At 55.4% G+C, this 16,819-nt stretch overlaps 2 protein-coding genes and 1 long non-coding RNA gene across 3 annotated transcripts in view; all 3 read left to right on the forward strand.

Annotated features, from left to right (window-relative positions):
- Positions 1-4,477, forward strand: part of LOC134738186 (rootletin-like) — a 30,082-nt gene extending 25,605 nt beyond the window's left edge. The window contains 6 exon segments of the mRNA XM_063652121.1: positions 762-977; positions 1,676-1,901; positions 2,336-2,499; positions 2,816-3,016; positions 3,199-3,330; positions 4,010-4,477. Coding sequence (XP_063508191.1) covers positions 762-977; positions 1,676-1,901; positions 2,336-2,499; positions 2,816-3,016; positions 3,199-3,330; positions 4,010-4,477 — 1,407 coding nt within the window.
- A 3,372-nt stretch (positions 4,478-7,849) lies between these two features.
- On the forward strand, positions 7,850-13,799 carry LOC129012666 (rootletin). Its single transcript, XM_054448587.2, has 2 exons — positions 7,850-7,934; positions 13,373-13,799. Exon 2 carries the CDS (start codon positions 13,427-13,429, stop codon positions 13,763-13,765), a length of 339 nt encoding a protein of 112 aa, XP_054304562.2. The 5' UTR covers positions 7,850-7,934; positions 13,373-13,426; the 3' UTR covers positions 13,766-13,799.
- An 83-nt stretch (positions 13,800-13,882) lies between these two features.
- Positions 13,883-16,794, forward strand: LOC129013195 (uncharacterized). Its single transcript, XR_010123665.1, has 5 exons — positions 13,883-14,396; positions 14,703-14,932; positions 15,022-15,414; positions 15,528-15,742; positions 16,502-16,794. It is a non-coding gene; the product is annotated as an uncharacterized LOC129013195 (long non-coding RNA).
- The last annotated feature ends 25 nt before the right edge of the window (positions 16,795-16,819 follow it).

Genomic DNA, 16,819 nt, shown 5'->3' on the forward strand with positions numbered 1-16,819 from the left:
TGTGTCTGCAGCTTCAGCCCTGGCCATGGGCCCAGCCGCAGGGGCTGCGGGAGGAGGCCAGGAACAAACCTGGGCAGGAGCCAGAGTGGGGGCCCCAGACAGGGCAGTGCTGGGGCTCTGGGCAGGGTGGCAGAGGGGCCAGGCTCAGGATAGGGGCTGGGGAGGCTCTAGTAACACCCCGTTGATCCACCCTGTCTCTAATATAGTACCAGCGATGGGAGGACCCCTTGTCTGTCTTCCTGTCCCATCCCCACTCCCCAGGCCTTCTTCACTGGCTGACCCTGGGCAGGGGAGGGGGAATCACCACCTGAAACCCTAGAACAGCAGAGCCCCCTCAGAACTGTCCGGCTCAGCTCAGTTTGCACGAGTCAGTGGGGCAGGAGGAGGGCCTCGGAATCTGCATTTCTACAGCCCCTCCTCAGGGCTCCTGTGAGCACCCAGGTTGTGGTACCCTGGGACCAATCCAGTGTCCCCACTGTACAGATATGAAATGTGGCCAGAGAGCGTGAAGGGGCAGTCCCAGGTTCCACAGCCCATTGGCCTGGGCTAAAACTGGAAGGTGGGCTCTGGGATCTTCACATCCACTCATCTTGGGAACACATGGGGAGACCGAGGCCCCCAGAGGGTCCCAGGCCGGCCCCAGGTCACACAGGTCACCCTTAGAGGCTGCTCACCACTCTTCCCCCAAGGGCCCCAGGGCCTGTGCGGGAGGACTGCGGGGTGCACTGGACGTCTGGGCCTGAGCCCCGCACCACCTGCAGGAGAAGATCAGCAAGATGAAGGCCAGTGAAACAAAGCTGGAGGGCGACAAGCGGCGCCTGAAGGAACTCCCGGACGCCTCCGAGAGCCGCACCGTCAAGCTGGAGCTGCAGCGGCGCTCGCTTGTGGGGGAGCTGCAGAGCAGCCACCTGGGCCTGAGTGGCCTCGAGGCCCAAGCCCAGGCCCTCCAGGATCCGGTGGATTCCCTGCAGAGACAGGTGGGCCCCTCCCCACATCACAGTCACAGTGTTCACAGGCCCTGTGACGAGAGCTTTGTAGGCACTATGCAGTCCCCCAACAACCCTGTGAGGCAAGTATTACCCACATCCCCATTTCACAGATGGACAAATGGAGGCTGAGAAGTGATGTCATTGTCCAAGATCCCATAGCTATGAAGAGGCACAGCCAAAATTAGAATTCAGGACTATTTGATGACAGAATGTGCATGCATAGGAGTCATCTGAGACAAGTTAGAGATGTAGGTTTCACTCATTTCCCTTTTTGCCTTGACTGCTAGGAAGCTCAGCTCTAACTGGAATGTTAAGTAATTCAGCTAGCCTTGCCTGAACACCCACCAAAGTCAAACATGGAAAATTTTAGGGTTGTGGTGGTTTCCCTTTCCCTTCCATGGCAGAGAAGAGAGGGGAATGAGGACAGGGAGGAGACCAGGGAGTCTGAGACAACTAGGTTGATGACACTCTGGGCACGAGTAGTTAGCCAGCAGTGGGACGGGGCCCAGGTTGCAGTAGGCTGAGCCAGCGAGAGTGCTTAGCAACAGTGGGTCTCCATGATGGAGGCCCAGAGAGAAGTGGGGAGGGTGTGGATTGGGCATGCCAAGTGGAACTCACAGTAGGAGCAGAGGTATAGAGGCCAGATGGGAACAGCCTCCTAATTGTTCTGGCTGTCCTCCTGCCAGGTGGCCGACAGCGAGGTGAAGGCAGGGACCCTGCAGCTGACTGTGGAGTGGCTGAATGGGGCTCTGGCCAAGGTGGAGGAAAGCAAGGGGGCCCTGTGGGACAAGGTGTGGGGCCTCACAGAGGCCCTGGCCCAGAGCAGTGCCAGCCTCAACAGCACTCAGGACAAAAACCTGCATCTACAGAAGGCTCTGACCGCCTGTGAACATGACCACCAAGTACTCCCAGGTCTCGGGCCCAGGGTCTGGCTGGGGTGGGTCCAGCGAGAGAGTCAGCTAGTAAGAGCAGGCTTGGAGGGGGGCCCTGGTAAAGAGCCAGCCAATGGGGCAGTCAGTTGGAGCCAATGAGAGCAGGCTTTGAAGGGAGGGTGTGGGCCCAGTAGACCATCAGCCAATGAGAAGAGGCTCTGGGTATGTCCCGTAAGAAGACAAGACTACTAGTATAGACTTGGGGGGACCCAGGGGCAGGGTTTATTGGGGAGAGTTGCTGTCTGAGTGGGTCCCACCCACCTTACGCAGGTCAGCGGATAGGCCGTGGATGGGTTTGGTTTGCACCCCACCCTCCAGGTGAGATGACTGCCTGTTTTATGCGCTGTGGACCTGTCCGGAGGTACAGAATAGAGAGGACTCCTTAGGGCTCCCAGGCCAGCCAGGCATCATCAGGCCGTGTCCCCCAGGAATGGCTGGATGCTGCCCGGCAGGCATTATCTGAGGCATGGAAGCAGAGCAGCTCCCTGGGCGAGCAGGTGCAGAAGTTGCAAGGAGAGGTGGCTGACCTGCAGCTGCAGCGGATGGAGGCAGAGGGCCAGCTACAACAGCTACAGGAGGTGAGGGCCAGGGTGTGCCCCCTCTGTCCCCAAGACTGTGAGGCCCTGGGTTAGGGTGGGGACGTTCCCACCCATCTCAAACTCATCCCAAACCCTGGTGCAGCCTCCAGTAAGGAAACATGGTTCATTCAGAGCGTAGTCCTGTTATACAGATGGAGCAACTGAGACTCAGAAAGGTTTGGCTTCAGGTGACAATTCTCTGATGTGGGCCTCACTGTCACCTGCTCTGTGACTGGGCCAGCCTCATCGTCCCCAAGCTTCAGATAAGTACGTTCAGGCCCAGAGGGATTCGGGGCCTGCCTGGCTTCTGTTGCAGGTGCTGGGGCAGCGGCAGGAGGGTGAGGCTGCAGCCCTGCACACGGTCCAGAAGCTGCAGGACTAGCGGCGGCTGCTGCAGGAGCGCCTGGGCAGCCTGCAGCGTGCCCTGGCTCAGCTGGAAGCCAAGAAGCGGGAGGTGGAGTGCTCAGCCCTGCGGCTGGAGAAGGACCGTGTAGCCCTCAGGAGGACGCTGGGCAAGGTGGGCTGCTCCCCAAGCTCTCCCCTCACTTCCTCTCGGGCCTAACCATGGTGGATCCCACTGCACATTCCCGGGGTCTGCTGCCTCTGGTGGGGTTAGGTTATTCCATTGGGGTTCAGGAAACTGAGCCCCCTCCGTAAGCTCCTCCTGGCACCCTGATCTCCTCCGGCTCTCCTGCCTAGGTAGAGCAGGAGAAGCTTCGTAGCCGTGAGGACACAGTGCTGCTGAGCGCAGAGAAGGGCCACCTGGACCGCACCCTCACGGGGGCTGAGCTGGAGCTGGCAGAGGTGCAGAGGCAGATCCAGCAGCTGGAGGTCTGACCCCACCCAGTCCAGGACCCCAACTTCATCCCTAGTCTGAGTGCTCAGCAATCCCAGTGGAGCTGATGGCCCAGCCAGCCCAGGGCCCATAAACCCTCCCCCAGGGGCCCTGAGCCTTGCAGTGACCCAGCCGGGCCATGGAGGGAGGGGTTCTCCCTAAGGTGTACAGAAAAGACACTAAAGGCCTGTTTGCACGTGAGCCTGTGGGTTCATGTATGTTGTGGCCATGCAGCAGTGTGAGAATCCATGTGACGATTCTTGTGTATGGAGCATGAATCTTGTGCACGGTGTGGCATGTCTAGGTACTGTGAATATGTGTTTGTGTACAGATGTTTTCGTGCATGGGGGAGTTGGGCCTTTGCACATACACATGCACCTGTGTGAGTCCAGATAGGTATTTACATGCTTGCCTTTGTGCCTGCATGTGTGACGTCTGTGTGTGTGTGTGTGTGTGTGTGTGTCCACGCACCTGCCTGCGTGGGGGTCATTGGGTGCACTCACCCTGGGCTCACAGGCTCACTGTCAGGGCCAGCAGGATGGAAGACACACAAGGATCTCTCCTGCATTCCCCCTCTGCACTGGCTGTGTCCCGGGGAGGTACCTGACAACCCATCACACATGCACACACACACTCACACTGGGCCAGAACCCGGACCACAGCCCCTCCCTGCAGGCACAGGTGGTGGTGCTGGAGCGGAGCCATAGCCAAGCCCAGCTGGAGGTGGATGCGCAGCAGCAGCAGCTGGAGCTGCAGCAGGAGGTGGAGCGGTTGTGCAGTGCCCAGGCACAGACTGAGTGCACTTTGGAGCTTTGGGAGCAGGCACACCGCCAGAGGGTGCATGGGCTGGAGGAGCAGGTGTGCAGGCCCCCTTGGAAGGCTGGGCCAGGATGGATGTGTGGGGCTGGAGGAAGAGGAGAGACCCAGGCAAGACCTCGTGGGTGTAGGCAGTTGATGGCTCCGATAACCAAAAAGGGTGGGGTTGGCTCTGCGCTGGTGTCAGCCAAGACCAGACCAGGAGTCACGGGATGCTCCTGGGCCCCAGGCCTTCCTGCCATGGCCCTGCTCCCCCTGGCTCCATGCTCAGGGGCAGCCACACCAGGCCCCACACACAGACACACAGATGCACAAAACATGCCATAAACAACATAGTGAGACCCTAAAGCCAGGCCAAACAGAAACACTCCAATTCACAGAATATTCAGTGTTACCTGCACCCACAGCCAGATGGCACACAACCCCCACACAGGCACAGAACAGTCCTCCCACCACCGCGGACCCATAACACCCATATGCAGATGACACAGCACACCGTCTCCCACCTCATGGGTGCACACGGACAGAAAAAGCATACAGTTCAACACAGCCACCAATCGGCCCACAAAGGTATGCCCAGATGCACAAAGTGTGTATCACACATACCAGGGAGCCCAGGCACACTCCCCAGACCCACCCACATGTGGTCATACACTTACCTTGCCGACACACAGAGACACATGCCCTGATACACACAGCCAGGCCCAACACCCGCGCCACAACATAGACCTTCAGTCACAGATGCTGCCTTACCCGTTCACGAGAAGGCTCAGAGGCACCAAACCGTCGACATGAACTCAGCACCCACACACGGACACACACACGGTCCTGTGTGGAGACAAATGACAAAATACACCACACTCGCACCTAGTGAGGCCCACCAACATTAGTGCACAGCATGTGTGGCTGCCCCAGGCCACCACCACACACACACAGATGCGGACACTGCTCACCATTGTCCTCAGTGGGCTTGGCACAGACACTTGGCAGGCCTGCAGCCGCCATCCAGGCAGAAACCCCCTACTTCCACCTCCCCTGCACACCCTTGGACTGTGTTCCTCCAGACTCAGGGGGAAGCCGCCAAGTAATCACAGTTAGCTCCTCCCTACTGGTGGCACTGCCATGCACGTGTCCCCGGGGTGGGGTGGGTAGAGATGTCCTTGCTTTGTCTGTGGCTCATAGAGCATCTCTGGGCATACAGGGTTGATGCAGGCCTGGAGGGCACCTTCCCTACTGCTAACCTGGCCTGGACCCAAGACCCGAGATGAGCGTGGGTGAGAGCAGCGCCCTTCTGTTGGCTTCATGTGGCTGGCGTGGCCCTGCACAGGTGGGCTTTTGAATGCCCTGCCCGGGCTGTAGCAGGCTGGGTCCTGAGGATGTGGATGGTGAGTGCAGGGCTAGCGTCAGAGTCAGCTGGGCTGGGGTGTTGTCCCTGCTGGGTGCCCCCAACCCACTGTGTGCTCTCACACTGCCCTGCTCCTCCCTCACTCCCTTCCCCCCAACAGCTGGGGAAGATGAAGGACCACCTGGGGCCAGCAGGTGTCTTAAGGGAGTTGAGAGGGTTCCATGGCTGGTAGGGGCAGCCAGAGTCCACAGGGGTCTGAGGATGCGGGGGATGGAAGCTGCCTGGGGGTGGAGGAAGGGCGTCAGCAGAGGCTTTCCTGAGGTGAGGACGGAGGGGGCTTTTTTTTTTTTTTTTTTTTTTTTTTTTTTTAAGACAGAGTCTTGGGCCAGCCGCTGTGGCTCATGCTTGTAATCCCAGCAGTTTTGGAGGCTGAGACAGGTGGATCACAAGGTCAGGAGTTCGAGACCAGCCAACATACTGAAATCCCGTCTCCATTAAAAACACAAAAAATTAAGCGAGCATGGTGATGCAAACCTGTAGTCCCTGCTACTCGAGAGACTGAGGCAGGAGAATCACTTGAGCCCGGAAGACGGAGTTTGCAGTGAGCTGAGACCGCATCATTGCACTCCAGGCCGGGAGACAGTGTGAGACTCTGTCTCAAATAAATAAATAAATAAAGATGGAGTCTTGCTCTGTCGCCCAAGATGGAGTGCAGTGGCATGATCTCGGCTCACTGCAACCTCCGTCTCCCAGGTTCAAGTGATTCTTCTGCCTCAACCTCCTGAGTAACTGGGATTACAGGTGCATGCCACCACACCCAGCTAATTTTTATATTTTTAGTAGAGACCGGGGTTTCATCATGTTGGCCAGGCTGGTCTCGAACCCCTGACTTCAAGTGATCCACCTGCCTTGGCCTCCAAAAGTGCTGGGATTACAGGCATAAGCCACTGCACCAGCCAGAAGAGGGCATTAATATGCAGGCGCTGTATAGGGGAACATCTGTGTGCACCTCTTACAAATCTTAATGCTGTGTATATGAGGGGGTTCATTCGTGTCCCCCTGGGGATGTTTGAGGTTGCCTGTATGTGTTATGTGTGTGCATATCTTTAAGCTCAGATATGCACAGTCAGATTGACACTTCTGTTTTGAATGTATTCCCATGAGCTCATGCCATTAATTCACCATCGCAAGAAATATTTACTGAGTGTGAGCCATGCCATTCCACAGCCACCATTCTAGATACAATGAGGAAGAAAGATACAATGAGGAAGAAAAAATCCAGGCTTTCCTGAGCTCACATTGTGGTGGGGGCATGGTGGGGAGACTCAAGCATCTGTGTAATAAACAGAAATCACGACAGGGCTAAGTGTTCTGGAGGAGAGGCACATGGTGTACTGAGGCCCCTGAGGTTGACCCAGGTGCACCTTTGAGCTTTGCCTGCATAGTTTGGGTTTGTGGGCTCACCTGCATGTGTCCATGCATGCCCCATCTGCGTGTCCATGCATGGTTGCATCACCCCATGCACACGTGCACGGCCCCTGGGCTTGCCCACATGGGCCTGCTCCCCAGGGTGCCAGGCTATCAGCCTACAAGGCATTGTGGGTCTGGGCCAAGCCTGGCGCCACCTACAGAGGCCTGAGCCTGCCTTCCCAGGAAGCCCAGGACTCTCACCCTGGGCCCTTCCCTGCAGGTGGAGCAGGCTCTGCGGCTGGAGTCTGGGGAGCTGGAGACTCAGGAGCCCAGGAGGCTGGTACAGCAGATCGTGGAGTTGCGGAGGCAGCTGCAGGAGGAGCAGGCCTCCTACTGGCACAAGCTGCAGGCCTACCAGGAGGGCCAGCAGCAGCAGGCCCAGCTTGTGCTGCGGCTGCAGGGCAAGGTCAGGGCCACCCACTCCTGCTCCTGTCCTCCCACCTGTTCACTTTGCCCTGCCCCCACCCCTGGGGCTCACCATCAGCTCCCAATCCCCAGATTGTCCATTACAAGAAGAGGTTCTTAGAGCTGGAGCAGCAGCTGCTGGAGAGATCCGGAGAGCTGGAGCAGTAGTGGCTGAGGGTGGATGCCAGGGTGGGGCAGGGGTAGGCCCTGCCCTCCACCTGCCCAGCCTGATGCTTTAACCTCTCTCCCACCCAGAACACAGACCACAGCCAAGACCTGGAGAGCATCCTCATCTGGCTCGAGGAAGAGCAGCCGAGGTGAAGGCACAGCAGGGAGGGCCAGGGCTGGCAGGGTGGCCCCCTGGGCGAGCGCCTACTGATCCACTGTGCCCCATTCAGGAGTGCCAGCCTGGCCCAGGTGAATGCCATGCTCTGAGAACAGCTGGACCAGGCAGGTTCGGCCAACCAGGCTCTGAGTGAGGACATACGAAAGGTGACCAGCGACTGGACACGCAGCTGCAAGGAGCTGGAGCAGTGGGAGGCAGCCTGGAGGTGCGAGGAGGAGGTGGGCATGGGGGTGCATGGAGGCCAGCTTGGCTGAAGGGGAAGGGGCACTGCAGAGGAGGGAACACTCAGAAGCCTGGAGAGGGAGAGGGAGCACAGTCCGAGGGAGCATGTTAGCACAAATAAATAGCCGTCATCACAACAGCTGATCTTTATCAATGCGTAGCATGTACCACGTGCATGGTGTGAATTGACCTTTATTCCTCGTGATAACTGCATGTGGTAGATGCTATCACTCTCCTCATTATAAAGAGAGGTTAAGGCGGGTCCCGGTGGCTCACGCCTGTCATCCTAGCTATTCTGGAGGCTGAGAGATCATGCCACTGCACTCCATCCTAGGCAACAAAGCAAGATTCTGTCTCAAAATAAATAAATAAAGAGAGGATAAGTAACCTGCCCACAGTCGTGCAACTGGCAGCTGGGTTGCAAGGCTAGGTCCCTTGCATTTTTGCTCTTCCTTGCTGCCTCTTGCAGCCAAAAGAGGACTTGAAACCTTGGTTCCTGTGTAGCAGGGAGCCCTGAGGCTTGGGAGGCTGAGCGTGGCCGCTGGGACACAACTCTGTGCACAGGCCAAGAGCCAGCCCTGCTCTTTACATCCAACTCAACTCAGTTGAATTTCAGTTCAACTCAATGCACCTACTGTGCACAAGGGCCTGTGAGGACACAGAGGCAACTTGTAATAACCATTACCACAGTCGTGGCAGTCAGCATTTATTAGATGCTTACTCTGGGCTAGGCTCTTTGTATATTTCATTTCAACTAATATTCGTACCTTCCCTGTGAGGTAGGAACTGTGTTCATTCCCATTTTACCAATGAGGACATTGAGGCCCAGAGAGGTTGAGTGATCTTCCTGAGGTCACACAGTAGTACATAAGTGGCTGAGTCAGAGTTTTTTTTTTTTTTTTTTGAGATGGAGTCTTGCTCTGTCACCAGGCTGGAGTGCAGTGGCACGATCTTGGATCACTGCACCCTCCACCTCCTGAGTTCAAGCAATTCTCCTGCCTCAGCCTCCCAAGTTGCTGGGCTAACAGGCACATGCCACCACGCCTGGCTAATTTTTTTTTGTATTTTAGTAGAGACGGGGTTTCACCATGTTGCCCAGGCTGGTCTCGAACTCCTGAACTCAGACAATCCACCAGCCTCAGCCTCCAAAAGTGCTGGGATTATAGGCATGAGCCACCATGCCAGGCTGAAGTTCCTGATTTTAATCCACTAGAATATTCAGCTTTGCTACCAAGGACCTCACAGCCTCTAGTGATGAAAAGATGTAGATCCCCAAAATTCTAGACTGAGGAAGCGAGTGGTCAGTGATATGTACGTGGGATAGAGGGAATGTCCTGGAGGCTCAGAAGGATGGGAGGGGTGGGGAGGTCAGAAAAACTGCTTCGTGGAGATGGAATTTGCACAGAGCCTCAAGGGATGGGTAGGGTTGAAGCAGAGAAGCAGGCACTCCAAGCAGGAGCAAGGCATGAGCAAAGGCATGGAGGTGGGAGCCCATGGCAGCCAGGGGGGTTGCAAGGAAGAGCTGGTACAGGAAAAGGAGAGCCTGCCTCAGCAGGAGAGCTTGGGCCTGCCTGATCTTTGAGCAGGGATGTCTGATCGGTGTGAGCAGTCAGTTCAACGGTAGTGTCAGGGAGGCTGCGGAGAGAGCCCCAAGGCAGGAGGCCAAGGTATTTCATTTAGTGCATTAAAAACGTTTTAGTTAGTAATCTTTCTTTTCTTTATGGCTCACCACAGCCTCGGCCTCCTGGTCTGAAGCAATCCTCCTACCTCAGGTCCTGTGCAGTTGGGACCACAGGTGCATGCCACCAAGCTTGCTGATTTTTTTATTTCTTGTAGAGTTGAATTCTCACTTTGTTGCCCAGGCTGGTCTTGAACTCCTGAGCCCACATGATCCTCCTGCCTTGGCCTCCCAAAGTGCTGGGATTACAGGTGTGAGCAACCACACCTGGTTTAATAATCTTTTCTTAATATCATCAAATAGCCAGTGTCTAAATTTTCCATATGTCTCATAAATGTCACAGATAGGCCAGGTGCAGTGGCTCACACCTATAATCCCAGTACTTCAGGAGGCCGAGGCGGGCGGATCACCTGAAGTCAGGAGTTCGAGACCAGCCTGGCCAACATGGTGAGACCCCTATCTCTACTAAAAATACAAAAATTATCCAGGTGTGGTGACACATGCCTGTAATCCCAGCTACTGGGGAGGCTGAGGCACCAGACTCGCTTGAACCCAGGAGGCGGAGGTTTCAGTGAGTGGAGATCACACCACTGCACTCCAGCCTGGGTGACAGAGTGAAACTCTGTCTCAAAAAAAAAAAAAGAGGCACAGGTAGTCTTGCTTTAGTGTTTTCTTTGCAATTTGTTTGAATCCAGATCCACAGACATTCACATAATGTGAATGCTTGCTTTGTCTTTTTTTTGTTTTTTGAGATGGAGTCTCGCTTTGTTGCCCAGGCTGGAGTGCAGTGGCAGGATCTTGGCTCACTGCAACCTCTGCCTCCTGGGTTCAGCAGTTCTATGGCTTCAGGCTCCTGAGTAGCTGGGATCACAGGCATGCGCCACCACGCCCAGCTAACTTTTGTATTTTTAGTAGAGATGGGGGCTTCACCATGTTGGCCAGGCTGGTCTTGACCTCAGCTGATCCACCTACCTTGGTCTCCCAAACTGCTGGGATTACAGGCCCCAGCCATTGTGTCTGGCCCCTGCTTTGTCTTTTAAGTCCCTTTTAACTTATTTGTTCAGGAAACTGGGCCAGTTGTCCTTGGAGATTCTCATGGTCTGGATTTTGCTGGTTGCATCCTTATGGTGTCAGTTAACATGTTTCTTTATCCCGTGTATTTCCTGTAAATTGGATGTTGGCTCTAAAGCTCGGTCAGATTCAGGTTCTTCTACTTGTTTGTTTTTTTTCCTCAAGACTCCATAAGTAGAATGTCTTCTTCCATCAGGAGGCCCCTATGCCAGCTGTCTCTCTTTTCAAGATCCAACCCACTCATCAGAGGCTGCAAAACTGTGAGCTTCTCATTTAGTCACTCCTTTGTATATTAATTCGAATTCTAGAATGAGGCACTTTCGCTCCTTACTATTGGATAACCAGTGGTACAGTTCATTCAGGAAAGGAAAGGAAAGGATTTAACCTGTATTATGGACTTAAAATACATTTCTTGTTTTTTTTTTTGAGACAGTCTCTGTCTGTCGCCCAGGCTGGAGTGCAGTGGCACAATCACAATTCACGTTAGGCTTGACCTCCCAGGCTGAAGTGATCGTCCCACCTCAGCCTCCCAAGTATCTGGGACTATAAGTGTTCATCACTATGCCCAGCTAATTTTTTTTTTTTGAGACAGGGTCTTGCTATGTTGCCCAGGCTCGCCTGGAACTCCTAGGCTCAAGCAATCCATCTTCCTCAGCCTCCCAAAGTGCTGGAATTACAGAAATGGGCCACCACGCCTTATTTTAAGGCCAGGTATGGTGGCTCCCGCCTATAATCCCAGCACTTGGGGAGGCTGAGGCGGGTGGATCACCTGAGGTCAGGAGTTCAAGATCAACCTGGCCAGCATGGTGAAACCCTGTCTCTACTAAAAATACAAAGATTAGCTGGGTGTGGTGACATACATCTACAATTCCAGCTTCTCAGGAGGCTGAGGCAGAAGAATCACTTGAACTGGGGAGGCGGAGGTTGCAGTGAGCCGAGACCACACCACTGCACTCCAGCCTGAGCGACAGAGCGAGACTCCATCTGAAATAACACAAAAACAAAAAAAAAATTTTTAAGTAGCCTTTAAAATTTTTATATTTTACTTTTGATTAAGTCACATGTTCACAAGGTTCACATTTCAAAAGGGTACACAGTAAAACGGCTCCCTCTCACCTCAGACCCCAGATATTCCCCTTCCCTCCTTGGAGGTTATCAGCTTCTTTTTCTTTTTATATATATAATCTTTTTCTTTCTTTCTTTTTTTCTTTTTTCTGTTGGCCACCAAGTTACCATGAGAAGCATTGTCAGTTTTCTTTTTCCTCTCTTTTTTTTTTTTTTTTTTTTTTTTTGAGATAGAGTCTCGCTCTGTCTCCCAGGCTGGAATGCAGTGGCACGATCTTGGCTCACTGCAACCTCAGCCTCCCGGGTTCAAGCGATTCTCCCACCTCTGCCTCCCAAGTAGCTGGGATTACAGGCGTGAGCCACCACACCTAGCTAATTTTTGTAATTTTAGTAGAGGCGGGATTTTGCCATATTTGCCAGGCTGGTCTTGAACTCCTGACTTTAGGTGATCCTCCAGCCTCGGCCTCCCAAAGTGCTTGGATTACAGGCATGAGCCACCGTGCCTGGCCTACCAGTTTCTTAAGTGACTTTCCAGGGTTATTTTGTATAAGCAAATAAAGCAGATCACACACACACACACTTTTTTGTATATACGCCTGGTAAAATTTCATCTTCACAGTTCTTGAAGATGCTTTCTTCACCTACTAGTTATAACTGGGAGGTGGCTGTGGATCAGGCCAGGAAGAACTTCTCCACTGGCTTTTCTTGGTCACAGTTTTCCACTTAAAGGATGTACCATCATGTACTTAATAGCAGTCCGTTTTGATAGACATTTAGGTTGTCACCAGGATTTCTTACACGAGCAATGCTGCAGTGAACCTCCTTGTCCACGAGCCATCTCCTCTGTGCTGGGGTATATCTTTGGATATGTTCTTAGAGGAGGAGCTGGTGGGGAAGGTCCTATGCATGCATAGTTTTCGGAGCTCTTTCTCAGTGCCGTCCATCGTGGTTGTACTCACCCTCCCACCAGCTGTGTAAGGGAAGGCCTGTTACCCCAGAGCCCCTCCCTGTGTATTATGTGACCCCTTTTTCCCCCAATCTGAGAGTGGACAAATGGCATCCCAGTGTAGGGTTTTTTTTGTTGTTGCTGTTGTTTATTCCTCTTTTGTTTTTGAGATGGAGTCTCACTATGTTTCCCATGCTGGCCTCAAATTCCTGGGCTCAAACAATCCTGCCTCAGCTTCCTGCATAGCTGGGACTGCAGGTGCATGCCACCGCACCCAGCCCAGTGTAGTTTTATTTTTATTTTATTTATTGATTTTTTTGTGACGCAGTCTTGCTGTGTCACCCAGACTGGAGTGAAGTGGCATGATCTCAGCTTACTGCATCCTCCACCTCCTAGGTTCAAGCAAGTCTCCTAGGAGCCTCAGCCTCCCAAGTAGCTGGGACTACAGGAGTGCATCACCACGCCTGGCTAATTTTTGTATTTTTAGTAGAGATGGGGTTTCATCATGTTGGCCAGACTGGTCTTGAACTCCTGACCTCAGGTGATCTGCCCGCCTCGGCCTCCCAAAGTGCTGGGATTATAGGTGTGAGCTGCCACACCCGGCCCCAGCGTAGTTTTAATTTGTAGTTGGGAGCGAGCCCCATCCCATCCCCATCCTGTGCTCTCTTCCCAAGGGACCTGCAGCAGCTGGGAGGGGAGCTGTCCAGGAGGTCGGCCTGGGACTGAGCATGGGCCTGCGGCTGGCAGAGAGCAGGGTCCAGGCAGCCCTGGAGAAGCAAGCCCTGCTGCAGGCCCAGCTGGAGGAGCAGCTGCAGGACAAGGTGCTCTGCGAGAAGGACCTGGCCCAGCAGCAGATGCAGAGCAACCTGGACAAGCCTGACCTCAGTGCCAGGTGGTTACCTGGTGGATGCCGCACGAGGCAGGCATCCCTGCAGAAGGTAAAACTGGAGAATTGGGGAGAAGGAAGCATCTGTTCACTAGGAGCAGGGCCTTCCTCTGTGAGCTCAGCCAGTCTTCCCAGGCACCCCACTGAGGTTCCGAAGGCATTTGCCCCGTGTATATCATAAACAGTTTAGCCTCCAATGACAGAACTTGTGGCCAGGTGCAGTCAGGAGCTCAAGACCAGTCTGCCCAACAGAGGAAACCCTGTCTCTACTAAAAATAAAAAATTAGCTGGGCGTGGTGGTGTGTGCCTGTAATCCCAGCTACAAGGGAGGCTGAGACAGGAGAATCGCTTGAACCCAGGATGTGCAGGTTGCAGTGAGCCAAGATCACATCAGTGTATTCCAGCCTGGATGACAGAGCAAAACTCCGTCTCAAAAGAAAACAACAAAGAAAGAACTTGTGCCCCTTACTCCTGCCACCTGGACAAGTCCTCAACTGCTTTCCCATGAGATAAAGCTGGTGGGAACCTCATTCCCATTTGACAGATGAGAAGTGTGGCTCTGGAGAGGAGTCGAGACTTCTCTAAGGTCACACAGCCAGGGAGGTGGATGTTAGGGTACCTGCCTCTGGTTGGGAGAAGCATGGTGGACACGGAACTAGTGGATTTGACAGGTGGGGGTGGCCCCCTATTCACCTCTGTTGCTCCCGAACTCCAGAGTGACAGAGCTGGCCCTGGCAGTGGAGCGTCTTCACAAGCAGAATCTGGAGAAGGATCAGGTCAACAAGGACGTTGACGAAAAGTTTGAGGCCCTGGTGAGCTGCAGCTGCCCCTGAGATGTGGCAGGGTGGGATGGGATACCGGCGAGATCCATGGTAGCAGGCTTAGGGCTGGGCTGCCTGGGCCACCACCAGCATCCCACTCACACTCAGGTTCAGCCCTCACAGGTATGCAGGCTTTGTGGTAAGCACACTCACCTCCTCCATCCCATTTCTTCCTCCCAGCAGCCCTGTAGCATAATCCTCATGACACAGATGGGGAAACTGAAGCCCAAGAGGGGAAATGCTTGTCCAGTCTCAGAGCCAGTAAGCAGGACTTGAACTCCCATCTGTCCTCTCCAGGTCCAGATGCTGCCTCTGAAAACCCAGCTGCCCACCCGTACACAGCTTGATTTGGTCACCCCTCTGTGAGGCCTGGCCTGGGTTCTAGGTCCGGCTCTCCTCCAATTGACTTTGTGACCAGTGGCAGGACACAACTCTTCTCTGGGCCTGGTCTGTTCAGTGAGGGCCTCGGGCCTGCTATGGGGTCTACCAAGTGGCTGGCCTATGGACATGGCTTCAGAGGCCACCTGGTCAGTGGTGGGCCAGGGAGGGAGGGAAAGGGGAGGTTTCAGATAAGACAGAACCCCGACCACCCTTTGTCTCCCTCCCCGCACTCCAGGAATCCCTGTGGCTACAGGAACAGGCGGCCCTGGAGACAGAGGATGGAGAGGGGCTACAGTAGAGCCTAAGGGACCTGGCACAGGTGTGAGCCCAGAGAGGTGGGAAGACAGGGCCCTGCCAGGCAGTCCCAGGCTCCCCTGCCACGTCTTTCGGTGGCCTGGGACTGAACTGCAAATGGGTGGGGGCCTGGGACCCAGGCTGTAGCTGCTCAGCACCCCTGCTAGCTCACCCGGCCTCTGCCCTGGGGAGCCCCCAGTCTCAGAGGGGAGGCACGGCCCTTTCGGAGCCCACCTGTGAGCAACACCAAATGACGTCTTCGCAATAAATGGGAGGCCTCAGTGGCGAGCTGAGGACTGAGCTAGTGGAGGAGGTGAAATCAGGAAGGCTTCTTGTAAGTGGGAGCATTTGGGATGAGGCGGCCCCCAGCCTGGCCTGGGCGTCTTTGCCAGCTAACCCCGTGGTTCCTAACTGTGGCCTTCTTCTGCCTCCCTCCCCTACCCTCAGGCGGTCCTGTCTGACGCTGAGAGCGGCAGCCTGAGTCCAACAGCGTCAGGTGGCAGCCCATGGGGGCTCTCGGGCCAGAGGACCCCATTCCCACCACGGCACTCCTCGCAGGGCCGAGGCAGTTCGCCCAGCCAAGGCCCCTCCCCGGCCTGCTCAGACTCCTGCACTCTCCCTCTGATCCCATCCACTCCGCCCTGCACAAGCGCCAGCTGCAGGTCTATTTAGGAAGGGGCTTGAGGGTTCTGGGCACAGCCAGAGGCCGGGAGGGAGGGGCTCGCGCCCTCCAGGTGGGGGCGGGGGAGAGGGCGGGTCCCGGTAAGGAGTCTGAGCGCTCTGGGGTGCAGCCAGAGCCCTGAGAAATAGTGTCTGAGGGTGTCAGGATCCCCAAGGAGGTGGCCGAGAGCTCTGCGGTGAAGCCGAGCCCAGAAGTGGGGGTGCTTGGGCAGCTGGGGTTGGGTGCTTCGGCAGCTGGTGGAGGGAGGAGGCTGCGGCAGTGTTCGGGTCCTGGTAGAGAGGGAGACAGGTCCCTGGTCATACTGAGCCAGGACCCTGGGAAAAGGTCTAGCAAGGGGAATCAGAGCCTAGGATGAGAGTTTGGGAACGAGGGGCAGAGCCAGGGTAGGGAGGAGTCTGAGAGTGGAACCAGGATGCAAGGGGGAGGAGCCTGGGAGCTCTGGGGGTGGGGTCAGAACCCAGGAGGGGAGTGTGCCTGGGGGTTGGTTTGGCATCCGGGGGGCTTTGATGGGAGTTGTCCGGGACCCCAGGGAGATGAGGGTTCAGAGGGTGGTGAGGGCATAAAGGAGGGCAGCGGAAAGCTGGCTCTCAGGCCTAGGCCCCTATCCTGCCACAGGCGAGGTCCAGGCCCTGGACCCCGCCGAGCGTAGGCTAGTGTGTATCCCTGGAACCAGAAGAGACTAGGTGGGCTCTGGAGGCCTCCCAGGACCTCCCTAGACTCTGTGATCCCCGCGCCCCAGGACATGCGTGGGCGCTATGAGGCAAGCCAGGACCTGCTGGGCACCCTGCGGAGGCAGCTTAGCGACAGCGAGAGTGATCGGGGGTCCTAGAGGAACAGCTGCAGCGCCTGCGGGACAAGACCGGGGGCGCCATGCAGGCCCACGAAGAAGCTCAGCGCAAGGTGCAGCGGGTGCGGAGCACCAAAGAGCTCCTGAGCAGGTGCTCGGGAGGTCTGAGCTGGGGGGTGCTGAAGAATAAGTCAGCGTCTGGGTATAACACCAGTCGAGCGTTACGGGTGTGCCTCTGCACTAATATGGTCTCCACTAGCTGCATGTGCC

Source organism: Pongo pygmaeus, chromosome 15, assembly GCF_028885625.2.
Source record: "Pongo pygmaeus isolate AG05252 chromosome 15, NHGRI_mPonPyg2-v2.0_pri, whole genome shotgun sequence".
In the NCBI taxonomy this organism is placed as follows: Eukaryota; Metazoa; Chordata; class Mammalia; order Primates; family Hominidae; genus Pongo; species Pongo pygmaeus.

Excerpts from the sequence above, each read along its gene's own strand:
- LOC129012666 (XM_054448587.2), top strand. The coding sequence starts at position 13,427 with ATGGGCCTGCGGCTGGCAGAGAGCAGGGTCCAGGCAGCCCTGGAGAAG.